The 15,738-nt window shown below is 41.8% G+C and overlaps 2 protein-coding genes across 6 annotated transcripts; one reads left to right on the top strand and one right to left on the bottom strand.

The window, feature by feature from the left end:
* Positions 1-178: 178 nt before the first annotated feature.
* LOC135546643 (post-GPI attachment to proteins factor 2-like) lies at positions 179-12,464 on the top strand. Of its 4 annotated transcripts, none has more exons than XM_064975236.1 (6): positions 179-598; positions 839-1,004; positions 1,094-1,343; positions 3,225-3,331; positions 8,470-8,578; positions 11,001-12,464. In XM_064975236.1, exons 2-6 carry the CDS (start codon positions 840-842, stop codon positions 11,129-11,131), a joined length of 762 nt encoding a protein of 253 aa, XP_064831308.1. In that variant the 5' UTR covers positions 179-598; position 839; the 3' UTR covers positions 11,132-12,464. The 4 variants fall into 4 exon arrangements, with proteins under 4 accessions (XP_064831308.1, XP_064831307.1, XP_064831310.1 ...); XM_064975235.1 differs by having other exon boundaries at positions 834-1,004; XM_064975238.1 differs by lacking the exon at positions 179-598 and adding an exon at positions 607-723 and having other exon boundaries at positions 834-1,004.
* Positions 12,465-13,012: 548 nt separating this feature from the next.
* LOC135546644 (rho-related GTP-binding protein RhoG-like) lies at positions 13,013-15,273 on the bottom strand. 2 transcript variants are annotated; one of them, XM_064975239.1, is made up of 2 exons: positions 15,140-15,273; positions 13,013-14,061 (listed from the first exon to the last, which is right to left on the bottom strand). In XM_064975239.1, exon 2 carries the CDS (start codon positions 14,033-14,035, stop codon positions 13,460-13,462), a length of 576 nt encoding a protein of 191 aa, XP_064831311.1. In that variant the 5' UTR covers positions 14,036-14,061; positions 15,140-15,273; the 3' UTR covers positions 13,013-13,459. The 2 variants fall into 2 exon arrangements, with proteins under 2 accessions (XP_064831311.1, XP_064831312.1); XM_064975240.1 differs by having other exon boundaries at positions 15,188-15,272.
* Positions 15,274-15,738: the final 465 nt, after the last annotated feature.

Below are 15,738 nucleotides of genomic sequence, written 5' to 3'. Positions count from 1 at the left end.
ACAGCACCACGGACAGCTCCCGTGATATAAAGTTGGCTTATCAATGAATTCAATTTCTTACACTTCCTCGTGACACTTCAGCCACCAATGATTTTTCAGTATAGACACATCGTGTAACATGACTGGTTCTTGATGTGACGACGTTTTTTATAGGCTACTCCCATCCGGTCACTACTGAGCCAGTACCTTGCTATCTCTTCCGGGTATCGCAATACATTTTATTCCGATCTCTTCAATACTTTTTTCGCATTGCATTGGTTCATTTATTTTCAAACATTATTGTAGATATTTATAAAATGGCAGCTGGGAGAGGATTCAGGCTAAAAGCTTATTCTGCATCGCGTTGATGATGCTCAGTGTTCATGTTGAGCTGGGCTGAAGGGAACATGAACAGATGCTAATGAATTAGAGACCACATTACAAATTTGTGAAATACCTGATCAAGATAAATCTGAACATAGTCAGTAGCCTATATGCGACGATGCACCGGCGTTTGTGGTGACAGTTCAATTCAAGCCAACAAAAGCCATTTCATTCTCTGACTATGCAATAGCTATATCTGTAAACAATTGACCTAGCTGAAGCCTACAAATAGGAGGTATGGAATCATATTCAGATCATTTTTATGCATGTTTCTGATCAAACTTATATATAGTCCTGCCTTAATGTCACTGAAAACAGCAGCATGATTTTGCAGGAGGCATGTCAAACTCTCAAACCTAGGTATGAAATCCAGAATTAGCCTATATCATTATTATACATTATTTTGTTCATATCTGGACATTCTCAGTTAAAATGCTTATTTAGTGATAAATATGGCCCTGATGTCCCAGTCTAGGATGCTGCAGGGTCCACATGTCCTGGGTCATGACAAGCCTCTGATCAGACTATCATTCACGTCCTGTGTTGTGGGCACCGTCAGCCTGCCACTGCTTGGCTTAATTACCTGCATCTCCATCTCCTCCGTGTTCCATTTCCAGGACTCCACTGACACACATTGCAAGGTAATCAATCCTGTCCTTTATTAAGAATGTAGCATGCATGCAAATAAATGGTCTGACTGTCTTTTTTGGGGGTGGGTGGGGGGGTTTAGGTTACCAATTATCTGCCCTCCATTAGTGCCTCCATAAGCCTGAGCCCAGAGTGCCATATCTGGCGCTTCTGCATTGGCCTGCACTCTGCTCCCAGGTTCCTGGTGGCCGTGGCCTATTTTAACTTCTATAAGGGCCGCTTCTCCACAAGGTTCCTGGAATGGCTGCTCAGCTGCCTCAACTTTATCTGTGCCATCACTGAGAACTTTGGCCTCTTGCTGCTCACCTACGTGTCATCCAATGAGACTTACCGTGAGTGACCTTTGACAATTAGTCAGCTGGGAATAAATTGGCATAAGGCCTGCCCTACAGCATAATAGGCTGCTCATTTACATGTACATACAGTGTGGAGAACAAGTATTTGATACACTGCTGATTTTGCAGGTGTTCCTACTTACAAAGCATGTTGAGGTCTGTCATTTTTATCATAGGTACACTTCAACTGTGAGAGACGGAATCTAAAACAAAAAATCCAGAAAATCACATTGTATGATTTTTAAGTAATTAATTTGCATTTCATTGCATGCCATAAGTATTTGATCACCTACCAACCAGCAAGAATTCCGGCTCTCACAGACCTGTTTAAGAAGCCCTCCTGTTCTCCACTCATTACCTGTATTAACTACACCTGTTTGAACTCGTTACCTGTATAAAAGACACCTGTACACACACTCAATCAAACAGACTCCAACCTCTCCACCAAGGCCAAGACCAGGGAGCTGTGTAAGGACATCATGGATAAATTGTAGACCTGCACAAGGCTGGGATGGGCTACAGGACAATAGGCAAGCAGCTTGGTGAGAAGGCAACAACTGTTGGCACAATTATTAGAAAATGGAAGAAGTTCAAGATGACGGTCAATCACCCTCGGTCTGGGGCTCCATGCAAGATCTCACCTCGTGGGGCATAAATGATCATGGGGAACATGAGGGATCAGCCCAGAACTACACGGCAGGACCTGGTCAATGACCTGAAGAGAGCTGGGACTACAGTCTCAAAGCAAACCATTAGTAACACTACGCCGTCATGGATTAAAATTCTGCAGAGCACGCAAGGTCCCCTTGCTTAAGCCAGCGCATGTCCAGGCCTGTCTGAAGTTTGCCAATGACCATCTGGATGATCCAGAGAAGGAATGGGAGAAGGTCATGTGGTCTGATGAGACAAAAATAGAGCTTTTTGGTCTAAACTCCACTCGCCGTGTTTGGAGGAAGAAGAAGGATGAGTACAACCCTAAGAACACCATCCCAACCGTGAAGCATGGAGGTGGAAACACCATTCTTTGTAGATGCTTTTCTGCAAAGGGGACAGGACGACTGCACCGTATTGAGGGGAGGATGGATGGGGCCATGTATCGCGAGATCTTGGCCAACAACCTCCTTCCCTCAGTAAGAGTATTGCAGATGGGTCGTGGCTGGGTCTTCCAGCATGACAACGACCCGAAACACACAGCCAGGGCAACTAAGGAGTGGCTCCGTAAGAAACATCTCAAGGTCCTGGAGTGGCCTAGCCAGTCTCCAGACCTGAACCCAATAGAAAATCTTTGGAGGGAGCTGAAAGTCCGTATTGCCCAGTGACAGCCCCAAAACCTGAAGGATCTGGAGAAGGTCTGTATGGAGGAGTGGGCCAAAATCCCTGCTGCAGTGTGTGCAAACCTGGTCAAGAACTACAGGAAACGTATGATCTCTGTAATTGCAAACAAAGGTTTCTGTACCAAATATTAAGTTCTGCTTTTCTGATGTATCAAATACTTATGTCATGCAATAAAATGCAAATTAATTACTTAAAAATCATACAATGTGATTTTCTGGATTTTCTCTCACAGTTGAAGTGTACCTATGATAAAAATGACAGACCTCTACGTGCTTTGTAACAAAATCGGCAGTGTATCAAATACTTGTTCTCCCCACTGTATATGCTGCATGATATCAAATTATGTTTTTGAACAAATGACAGAATTTCATTTGCCTATTTCTTGCGGTTATAAATAAGGCCCTGAGTTTTTCCAGATACATGACCCGACCAGGAAAACTATGGACCCTAGTTATAAACCATATAACCTGTATCAGTGAGTGTTATGACTAATACAGTTGTACTTGTATGCTTTTAGCTTTCATATCCTTCTTTGTCCCATAGTTGTCCATAAAGAAGGTTTTGTCCTGTTCATTGCCAGTTCTGTTATCCACATGGTGTTAACCTGTCGGCTGTGGATGGTTATAAAGAAGTACTCACTGATTCCTGAGGTAAGGCATCGTTTCTTCCCTTCAGCCCTATACTTGATCAGCATATGTTGAAATTGCCTGAAAGACAGAAATGTAAAGGGAAGTTAGTTGTTCAATCAACTGAATGAAGAAGTGAACTAACTATTTTGGTGGTATGATGCAGTTTCCTGGTGAAGCAGGCAGTATAGTGTAGTTCCTGTTAGTAGAGGGGCTTTTGGTGACTTTGTCTGCAATGTCGACAATTTTGACACTAGACCCCTCTAGAGTAGAAGCCAACTACTGCAGCCTGATGAAACAGCATTGTCAAGTTCAGTTCAAAGCTGTGGGGAGATTCTCAAATGGTTTAGCTTGACTCTTCGCATCCTCTTCTCCGTCCTCTCCTTAACACCTGTCGAAACCTGTCAAAGGTAATCGAGGAGAGTAAGTGAAGGAGAGGAAACATGGAAACAAATGCACTTGTATGAAATTAAACTCTTCTTTTCCACTAGCACGTTTGCAAGGGTGGAATCCTAAAAGAAATACCTAAAGTAGAACAAATTATTTTAGCTAGTTGTCTGAGACATTTTATAGATAAAAGGGTAATTCGTGTATAAAACATTTTTCTCCTTTGAGAATACAACAGCTGATTCAAAGGGGATGCAGCAGATTTGAAAACACTTTGCACTACACATGAGTATCTTCGACTGTAGGAGGCAATTGAGGAGAGAAGCAAAGTTCTCTGTTCACCTATTATTGAGTTGACACACTCGACCACTTATCGGTTTCCGGGTCACGGAGGAGAGGAGGACAGAATCTCCCTGTGTCCTTTCCTTTCACTCACACTGATGCCTGGTGACTGAGCCTGTAGTGCTCCAGTCTATTGCATTTACCCATGTCAATCGTTATAGCTATATCTTATTTATTTAGTCTCTCATTTTAAGTTGTCACTATATGGTTGAGGGACTTGAAGCGCTGTTATTCTGTGTTAGGACTCTAGGAGAAATAACAGCATGTTGATCCCAACCAGATCGGTGGTATAGGCTGTTACTGAGGGTTTGATCAGTCAGACTTGAAAGAAGCCTCTGGCTGTGTTTACACTGTCAGTGCCTGGACCTCTGTTTTGGAGGAACAGCTGTTTCCTGACCCAGTCTGGGGCTGTGACCAACACACCCCTCCACACAACTTATTGGGAGTGTAGGCTGTCATGTGCACCACACATGCACACACGCAGAGGTTGTAGCAAGCACAAACACATGAACCGTGCTCGAACTTGGCTTGCACACTTACACTGGCACATCATGTATTCAATGCATATGGCCTATACTTGCCTCGCCTGAGTACCGGTATCTTCATCTTACATTCCACCCCTTACCACTCATTGTCAATGCCGAAGAGACTCTCTTTCTGCCATCTTAAAATATGAACATTCTCGAGAACAGAGGAGCTGATCCTGGTTGATAACCCTCACAGTTATCCTCCAATCACAACGATTATCCAAATATTGGAACTCGTGTATCACTTTTTTTCTCCACGGAACACATGGTTAGTAGTTATTTTTTGGTCCAGACAAAACAAGTCTGTCAAAACTTGCTAGCTCACGTATAAATTCTCAAACAAAATACATACTGTAGCAACTTCAATTCCAAACACACAACCTCTTTGCTTTGATATTAAGCTTCAACATACAAAAACTTGCTTAGATAACGGCAAAATATTTGTTTTTGATTCTAATTATATATTTTTTGAGGATCCACATGTTGTCATGGAAAATATTAATAACAATGAGCAACTCCGTAAATCCAGCTGCATTGCCAAAAGGCCAGCCTCTTGGTCGTCACTAGTCACCAAAGCCACAAAGTCATAAACCCCGCCTATTTCTACTTTTACCTTCTTAAATCAGTTTTTGAACCTAACCTTTTTCCTAACACTAACCTTAAATTAAGACCAAAAAGCACATTTTTATTTTTCTGATTTATTTTGATGTAGCCAATGTTTACTTTGTGGCTGTGGTAACTAGTGGAAATCCAGTCTGATTTGGCAATGATATCATATCAAATCAAATCAAATTTTATTTGTCACATACACATGGTTAGCAGATGTTAATGCGAGTGTAGCGAAATGCTTGTGCTTCTAGTTCCGACAATGCAGTAATAACCAACAAGTAATCTAACTAACAATTCCTGAACTACTGTCTTATACACAGTGTAAGGGGATAAAGAATATGTACATAAGGATATATGAATGAGTGATGGTACAGAGCAGCATAGGCAAGATACAGTAGATGGTATCGAGTACAGTATATACATATGAGATGAGTATGTAAACAAAGTGGCATAGTTAAAGTGGCTAGTGATACATGTATTACATAAGGATGCAGTCGATGATATAGAGTACAGTATATACGTATGCATATGAGATGAATAATGTAGGGTAAGTAACATTATATAAGGTAGCATTGTTTAAAGTGGCTAGTGATATATTTACATAATTTCCCATCAATTCCCATTATTAAAGTGGCTGGAGTTGAGTCAGTGTCAGTGTGTTGGCAGCAGCCACTCAATGTTAGTGGTGGCTGTTTAACAGTCTGATGGCCTTGAGATAGAAGCTGTTTTTCAGTCTCTCGGTCCCAGCTTTGATGCACCTGTACTGACCTCGCCTTCTGGATGATAGCGGGGTGAACAGGCAGTGGCTCGGGTGGTTGATGTCCTTGATGATCTTTATGGCCTTCCTGTAACATCGGGTGGTGTAGGTGTCCTGGAGGGCAGGTAGTTTGCCCCGGTGATGCGTTGTGCAGACCTCACTACCCTCTGGAGAGCCTTACGGTTGAGGGCGGAGCAGTTGCCGTACCAGGCGGTGATACAGCCCGCCAGGATGCTCTCGATAGTGCATCTGTAGAAGTTTGTGAGTGCTTTTGGTGACAAGCCGAATTTCTTCAGCCTCCTGAGGTTGAAGAGGCGCTGCTGCGCCTTCTTCACGATGCTGTCTGTGTGAGTGGACCAATTCAGTTTGTCTGTGATGTGTATGCCGAGGAACTTAAAACTTGCTACTCTCTCCACTACTGTTCCATCGATGTGGATAGGGGGGTGTTCCCTCTGCTGTTTCCTGAAGTCCACATATGGAGTGGCAAGGAGTGGAATGTTAGCTAAAAATACTGGTTCCTGTAAGGGCTGCTGGACATGCTGGACATGCTACATACAGCGGTGGAGGCTCCTCAGAGGAGGAAGGGGAGGACCATCCTCAGTGAATTTCATAAAGATAAAAATAGTGAAACATTAAAAAAGTTCTCCATTTAAGATATCTATACTAAATATATACACGTCACCAAATGATTGATTTAAACACACTGCTTTGCAATGAAGGTCTACAGTGGACTCAGCAGCACTCTGTAGTGTAGCACCATGGTGTAGCCGGAGGACAGCTAGCTTCTGTCCTCCTCTGAGTACATAGACTTCAATACAAAACCTCGGAGGCTCATGGTTCTCCCCCCCCTTCCATAGACTTACACAGTAATTATGACTACTTCCAGAGGACGTCCTCCTACCTATCAGAGCTCTTGCAGGATGAACTGACATGTTGTCCACCCAATCAAAAGACCAGCGAATGAATCTAGTACTACAAGCTACAGCTAGCTAGCACTGCAGTGCATAAAATGTGATGACTAGTTGACTCAAAGAGAGAGAAAGACAATAGTTGAACAGTTTTGAACAAATTAATTTCTTCCAAAATTAAGGAGAAGAGAGAGAGAGAGAGAGATTTGGTTGTATTTTGTTTTTCTTTCACTTATCTGGTAATGCAGTTAGCTTAGCCTACTCAAACACCTGGCAAAAACAAAAATTAATGCTATGTTAGCTAGCTGGCTATAGCTATCCAACACTGGAACTCTTCCAAGTCAAGGCAAGCTTTTGATTTGTATTAATTTATTGCCACGACTGTGTAACTGCTAAACTGCTTTCGGACTGTACATTGTACTGCATGATTCTAGCGGGTTTACTAACGAGTTAGTTCTAGTATCTATGATGACTAAGACTTGACAACAATCTAGGCTGTGTGAAACATTAGGGATGGAAGGGTAGTGGTTAGAGTGTTGGACTAGTAACCGGAAGGTTGCAAGTTCAAACCCCCAATCTGACAAGGTACAAATCTGTCATTCTGCCCCTGAACAGGTAGTTAACCCACTGCTCCTAGGCCGTCATTGAAAATAAGAATTTGTTCTCAACTGACTTGCCTAGTTAAATAAAGGTAAAATAAATCATTAGCGGGCATGATATGAAGGTTTGGCTTTTTCGCCTGGTCTCAGACAGCTGATGTGTTATGCACTGAAGTCCCCAAGCGAAAGGGAAAGGTGAGAGGAGGAGAGCGCGTAGATAGTTGCAAGAAGGAACTATGTATAGAATGAGCAAAGTGATCATGCTGTTTGTATGTGGCTGCTATGAAATTGAACTGTATTTGCATGTGCTCAGGGGTGTATTCATTCCGCCGATTCTGTTGGAAGTAAACGTAACGAAACGGGATAAAAGTACCAGAGTGTACAATGAGGTATTGAATGCGTCACTGTCTGTCACCTTGATTACTCTAATTACTCTAGACCTGTGCACCGACATGTAGCCTAAACCTGTCGATGTTACATTGAGCTGGGTGAATGGAATTTGAATGACAATCGTCCAATAAGCTGTAATAGAAATACATCTTCCCTGATCATGAACGGCACCGACCGCCACTGACCTGCAGTAGTATTAGGCTGCCACTCTGTCATACCATTTTTATGGGCAATTGCTGTTTGGATATTGATTTGATATGGGGCTTGTAATCGTGTGTCATGATAATCTATTGTGGGCATTTAAGGGTGGGACCAGTAAATAGAGAACATGCTTTTGCTTGAGACACATGCTGCCAGTGATCTGCAGTATAAATAGTATTTGTGGAAGGATGTGGCTGAAACAGTTTTTACACCAGCTGCAATGTGTTACTGATGTCTCATCTCAAGAGTTTCTCAGATGGGGCTTGATTAAGCCTGCTCATTGTGTTCCTCAACCTAGATAAATTAAATGTTTTTAATTGTTCAATTTATAAAGTAGGCCATTGCATTCGCATAGTACAAATACACAGTAGTTAAGTACAATATCATTTTTTAGTATTGCAATCTTTCTCTATCAAATCGCTCTTTCTTTTTTCATAAACAGGACGTGAAATCTTTCCACTGGAAAATCCGCTGCTTGATCCTCAACATCGCTTTCTGCTGCTTGGCTGCTTACTTTTACTGGAAACACAACATGTACTGTGAACAAGGGAGTAAGTATATTGTAGCATCAGAATGTTAGAGGGCATGAGCAGTCATTCTGAAAAGTACTTTTTCTCTCATGGCTAACTACCATGAAGTTTGAAAAGACAGGGTGAGTGGGCGGGGAGATTATATTCATGAGCTCACATCGACTGACAGCTCTTTGAAACACCTATGTTAATTAAGCAACTTGGATGCAGTGACCAGTGTTGCAGTAAAATCATCTAAAGGAAATTTGGTGATACACAAAGCAACTCAAACATCATTGAAGTTGCATCAATGATATCCTTGTTACAGTTGGAAGTGGGAAGTTTACATACACTTAGGTTGGAGTCATTAAAACTCATTTTTCTGCCACTCAACACATTTCTTGTTAACAATCTACAGTTTTGCATGTTGGTTTAGTTAGGACATCTACTTTGTGCATGACACAAGTCATTTTTCCAACAGTTCTTTACAGACAGATTATTTCACTTATAATTTACTGTATCACACTTTCAGTCGGTCAGAAGTTTACCTACACTAAGTTGACTGTGCCTTTAAACAGCTTGGAAAATTCCAGAAAATGATGTCATGGCTTTAGAAGCTTATGATGGGCTAATTGACATCATTTGAGTCAATTGGAGGTGTACCTGTGGATGTGTTTCAAGGCCAAACTTCAAACTCATGGCCTCTTTGCTTGACAACATGAGAAAATCAAAAGAAATCAGCCAAGACCTCAGAAAGAAATGTAGACCTCCACAAGTCTGGTTCATTCTTGGGAGCAATTTCCAAATGCCTGAAGGTACCACGTCCTTCTGTACAAACAATAGTACGCAAGTATTAACACCATGGGACCACGCAGCCGTCATACCGCTCAGGAAGGAGACGTGTTCTGTCTCCTAGAGATTAACGTGCTCTGGTGCGAAAAGTGCAAATCAATCCCAGAACAACAGCAAAGGACCTTGTGAAGATGCTAGAGGAAACGGGTACAAAAGTATCTATATCCACAGTTAAACGAGTCCTATATTGACATAACCTGAAAGGCCACTCAGCAAGGAAGAAGCCACTGCTCCAAACCTCCATAAAAAAGCCAGACTGCGGGTTTAACTGCACATGGGGACAGTACTTTTTGGAGAAATGTCCTCTGGTCTGATGGAGGAAAAAGGGGGAGGCTTGCAACCCGAAGAACACCATCCCAACCGTGAAGCACAGGGGTGGCAGCATCATGTTCTGGGGGTGCTTTACTGCAGGAGGGACTGGTGCACTTTGCAAAATAGATGGCGTCATGAGGCATGAAAATTATGTGGATATATTGAAGCAACATCTCAAGACATCAGTCAGGAAGTTAAAGCTTGGTCACAAATGGGTCCTCTAAATGGACAATGACCCCAAGCATACTTCCAAAGTTGTGGCAAAATGGCTTAAGGACAACAAGTCAAGGTATTGGAGTGGCCATCACAAAGCCCTGACCTCAATCCCATAGAACATTTGTGGGCAGAACTGCAAAAGCGTGTGCGAGCAAGGAGGCCTACAAACCTGACTCAGTTACACCTGCTCTGTCAGGAGGAATGGGACAAAATTCACCCAACTTATTTTGAGAAGCTTGTAGAAGGCTTCCCGAAACGTTTGACCCAAGTTAAACAATTTAAAGGGTGTGCAAAGCTGTCATCAAGGCAAAGGGTGGCTATTTGAATAATCTCAAATATATAATTTGTTTGGATTTGTTTAACACTTTTTTGCTTACTACAATGATTCCATATGTGTTATTTCATAGTTTTTATATATGTGTGTATATGTATATATACACCATTTGGCGGGGCTCTTGTGATGCAGATCACAGCAGCACTGACCGATGTGTTGACCTGTCAACTGCGTCTGTGTTTTGAACAACCCACTCCCACCTTTTGTTCCATGCTGGCTGAACACCTAGCTGGCCAGTAACTGCTGACACAGATGAAAAGGGAAACATATACATATCGTTGCCATAGATGAATAGGGTCAACTTGTAATTATGTTTGCTGACACCCTACAGTAAAATTTTGGCATCAGTAGAGTAGCTATCTAGCTATATAAACAACACCTCTCTGCAAACACAAACACGGCTTCTCCGATGTTGGTTACAAGGCGGTACTTATAAAAGTATATTGTGTTAAAATTGGTGTATTAAAATGAAAGTTTAGGTGATGTCACCTTGTCCCCTGAATAATGAATCCTAGTGTTTTACATGGGGGAGAGGACCAGTAACTTTGTGATCAAACGTTATCAATGAAGAAGCAACAGCCATTTTTCATACTTTCATCTGGTTTCCTTCAGATATCAGCAATTTTCATGAAAAACATGATTTTGACTGTTCATAACCTTTAAGCATTTTATGATACAAAAGTATATTTTAATTTTACATTGTTTGTTAAAGTGTTCATAAAAGTCTCCTGTCTTTCCTAACCTCCACAGGCTACACCTTTTTCGCCCTCTTTGAGTATTGTGTGGTGTTCTCCAACATGGCCTTCCACCTAACAGCCTTCTGGGACTTTAAGAGCAGAGAGATGGTGGTCATCTCACCAGAGGAGGGTAAAGACTTCTGACTGGGAAACAGAGGGTCAGGTGACAGGTGTTCAACCACTCAGAACACACCTAGCGGAGATGATGCTGTTGCAGAGGAGGAGGAGCAGGAAGAGAGCGCCTTCTTCCATATATTTACATGATGGCGGATGTCATGACTGTAAATAATCACTTTATTTATCTGGACTGTTCAACCTGAAAGTCAATCCTACTGTACCAACATTTTGATAGAGTTGATATTAACATACTGTATGATACATGACAGACTTCGTCCTCTATGATTTGGGACAGTGGGGCAACTTCGACTTGATCACCTTGACTTAAGAGTGTGTCCTTCTTTAGTCATGCTCACGTGTCTATGACTTATCACTTGTGAAATTCGGGAAATGCTGACTGTTGCCAATGATGTGATCCGAAGAGAGTGTATTCAGCTCTTTGTAGAAAGTATTTTTAAATGCATCAAGAACTGTAGATAAACGCAAATATGATTTTGTATATTCTCAAGTAGAGAGAGACATCTTAAAGGTATTAATAAGCTAAAAGTGTTTTTTTTTTTGTGTAAACATTAAGCTTCATTAAACAATTATTTCTGAACTTTTGAGCTATTTACCATAACATGCTTATTCTTAGTGAGTCAGTCAGTCAGTGAGGTCCACAACCTAAATTAAGGAAGTTACAAATAAATGTTCTTCCTCGTTTGTAAAGACAGAGAGAGGGACAGAGAGAGAGACAGAGAGAGAGAGAGGGAGAGACAGAGAGAGAGAGAGACACAGAGAGAGAGAGAGACAGAGAGAGAGAGAGACAGAGAGAGTGAAAGAGACAGAGAAAGAGAGAGACAGAGAGAGACTGAGAGTGAGAGAGAGAGAGAGAGAGAGAGAGAGAGAGAGAGAATGAGATGGAGAGGTAGATCCAGATAGTACTAGAGTGGGTGTTGTATACAGTCACATACAGTATATACTATACTAAAACTGTAAGGACATCTATCTGTATGTCCCTACACTGCTCTCACACAAAGAAGTGTCTGTTATCCAGCAGGCAGAGCAGAGGCACTGAGGCCTTATTTCACTGTCAAATGAGTCCAGTGGCCTGAGGTATGGGAGAGGACAGTGATTGTACAACAAATGAAAATATATGTTTCACAACTCTGTAACAGCAAGCTGGATCATTTCACTTCCAAATGATTCTCAGGCAAATCAGGGACGTCATCGTTGTTTAGCATGCTGGTTTCTATCACATCCCATGACTCCATTGGAAAGGGTTTGTCATTCTTGAGGTATTAATTTAATTGTATGCATTGATCAACACATTTATTTGCTGTTCCTGATGATGAGAATAAAGACATGTCAAAGTAATCTACACTACAGTTTGCACACAATTTCCATCTCTCGTTTACAACAGTACAGATGTAATAATAATAATAATATTTTGGTGGGTGCTTATGTTTGAATTGGAAATGTGTTTTTTGCCTTTCCCAACCCCGAGACACCCTCGAAGAGTGGGGTCATGGCCTTCTCAAAATAGTTACACAACATTAAAACATCTAGAACCCCAACTTAACTGAAATATATAATAAGCTAAGGACTTTCAGAGGGGTTTCAACCAGGTTCCATTTCTCTCTCCTCTCCCGTCTCTCTCCTCTCCTCTCCCGTCTCTCTCCTCTCATCTATCACACACACACACACACACACACACACACACACACACACACACTGACTAATGACCTTCGATAGGAAAATCAGCCTATGCATATCTTATCAAAAACTTCTCTCTGCATTTCCTCTTTTGTGTCCAGCATTCAACACATTCAAACAAAGTTGAATAGCACTAGCAAAAAACCTGATGGTGTAAAAATACATACTTCTATGATACAACAAAAGATTTGTAAAAAAAACAACAACTATTAATTACGGGAGTATGGATATTTAAATTCCTGATATTTTTTAATTATTTTTGTAAAGGCCATACATGTCAAAATGTGACAACAATACAAGCACTGATAAATGAGAGAATGTATCTCCTCATCAGAAAGTCTCAGGTCTTTTTGGTTAATTGCTATAAAGGAAGAGGGAAAAATAATGGATATACAAAAGTAAGGATTCTTGCAGACAGCATTTGACCCAGGCCCGTCTTGCCTACCTAACATTGGCTCAGCTTTGAGGCATCCATCTTGAGCCAATGGCTCTGCCTCAATGATCCCCTTGTCTCAAGGACGTCTTGATATGGCAGTGTTTGTTATCAGCAGTACAACAAAAACATATTTCACAATAAAATCAACTCCAATGGTTTACACACATTCAATTAATTAATATTGTTCTGTTTGATTTGCATACGTGATAGTATCTCTACTGCCTTTACAATAGCACACAGGGTTTCTTGGTGGCGACAGGTTGTGGGTTGAGAAAGGCTCGCACACCCTCAGCGAACACCTCTTTGATTCCGTCTTGGTTGAGGGCAGAGCATTCGAGGTACTTGATGGCTTGGATCTGCCTGGCCAGGGCGGTGCCCTGCTGTTGGGTGATGGTCATCTGGTTCTGATCTTTAAGCTTCTTCAACACCTCCGGGTCATTACGCAGGTCCTTCTTGGTGCCCACCAGCAGAATGGGTGTATTGGGACAGTGGTGGGTGACCTCTGGGTGCCACTTGTGCTTGACGTTCTCAAAGGAGGGGGGGCTGGCAACAGAGAAGCAGATGAGAAACACGTTGGTCTGGGGGTAGGAGAGGGTGCGCAGGCGGTCGTACTCCTCCTGGCCTGCTGTGTCCCACAGGTTGAGGCTAATAGTCCTGCTGTCCACTGTCACTTGGGCGCTGTAGTTGTCAAACACAGTGGGGATGTACTCCTTGGGGAAGGCGTTGGTGGTGTAGGAGATGAGGAGGCAGGTCTTCCCCACTGCACCGTCTCCTACCACCACACACTTGATGCTCTGCATTCTGGCCCCTTCACTGTCTCAGACACCTGGACATGAGAAACACAGGTAGAAATGCACTTTAGGCTACAATGTTCACCAAAAGAGAGACACTGGCTCGGGCCCAACAAATGTAAACTGTTGAAAGTGATGTTTGTGGTTTAAATAGCTCTCACACTTCATCGGGTACGAACATCATCTCACACCCTCATTTACACAGTACAGTTTGACACTATCTATTTATATCCATCTTTGTTAATCTACTGGCTTTCATTTCAACTTGAACATTATGTTAATCTGTGGGCCTACTTCATTTATAGTTACTGTACATAAGGCCTGTGTTCCCCAATGAATTCAAGTGTGAACACTGAAACTTCAACATATGGGTGGAGACTGGAGTTTGAAATACATGCAGTAATTGTAATTCATTGTGAGAGAGGAGAGCTGGACTCTTCCCACAGCTCTCTTAGAATGTTGGAGAAAACGTGAATATGGCTAAACCCAGTCTACAGGGACCCGAGCCTGGGAGCACTGAAATGTACATCAAATCCAATGAACCTTTGTATGCCTACCACCACTGATGCATACCTTTGGCCTATCCACTGAATATCTATGATAGGTGATTTTCACTCATTTTAGGCCATCAACAAGGCCATAGCATTCTGATCATGTACATTTCTCATTTCATTCACCTAGATTATTAAGAAAAGGGCTATGTGTTAATAGGGCCCAATAGTAACCCTGAAATGAGAAAAAGAGTTCAACATAAATTACCGTAAAGGTTTTTCACCATTATCATCATTTTAAAGAAAAAGAGACGACTATAGTCAGCAGAGCAAGTTATAACTTTAAAGGTGCTAAGTGAAACACAAAACAACTGTCACATATAAATATTGCAATTGTGGATTTTAACATTGCATGCCATATCGTAGGCCTACAGAGTTTTGATATAGAATAGCGCCTACCAACATTATAACGGCAGTGGGCTACCTCGCCTTATGGTGCGTCACCCAAGGGCTTCCGTAGGATTATGTGTTACAGCCTACATATCTATTATACAGTAGTAGTACATCATTACAACAATTTGACAACAAAAACATGCAAAGGTTAAAAACAAGTCAGACTCACCAAACATACTATCTTTAATGGCAGGTTTTGTATGAACATATAGCTTACAATCTGTCCCGGAGCGTCAAAGCAGTCAAGCAAAGTGTTGCTGTAGTGGAGGAAGTGTGTGTGTGTTCTCTAAAGAGGAAGCCACTCGAGAAATAATGGCTCTGTGAGGAAGTGTACTGTCTCCCCACCACGACAGCCTGAGCTATTGTTTTAAGTATACGTTGCTGGTAGAATATTAAACAGCATTTTTAAATAAAATTGTTACCCAATGAATTATCTTATTTGACATTCAAATGTACAGAATAGGAATAACCACATCGTTGTTAGGCCCAGTGCAGACAAAATTCAGTGTTTCCTGTGTTTTATATCATATTGCACAACAGATGATGAAACTAACACTGTAGAAGAGGGAAGAAAAGGGATCAGTGTTATTCCTAATTGTTGCTGGTTGAAAATATATTCTACAAAAGAACATCTAATCCTCAGGTTTGCAATGGGCGGGAGTTTTGGCTTGCCTGGTGACAATAGACCAATAAACCCCTACAACTCATCCAGAACGCCGCAGCCCGTCTGGTGTTCAACCTTCCCAAGTTCTCTCACGTCACCCCGCT

The sequence above is a fragment of the Oncorhynchus masou genome, chromosome 9 (assembly GCF_036934945.1).
Source record: "Oncorhynchus masou masou isolate Uvic2021 chromosome 9, UVic_Omas_1.1, whole genome shotgun sequence".
NCBI lineage: Eukaryota > Metazoa > Chordata > Actinopteri > Salmoniformes > Salmonidae > Oncorhynchus > Oncorhynchus masou.
Note: the sequence above shows the minus strand (reverse complement) of the source record. Positions and strands in the feature narration are given on the sequence as shown.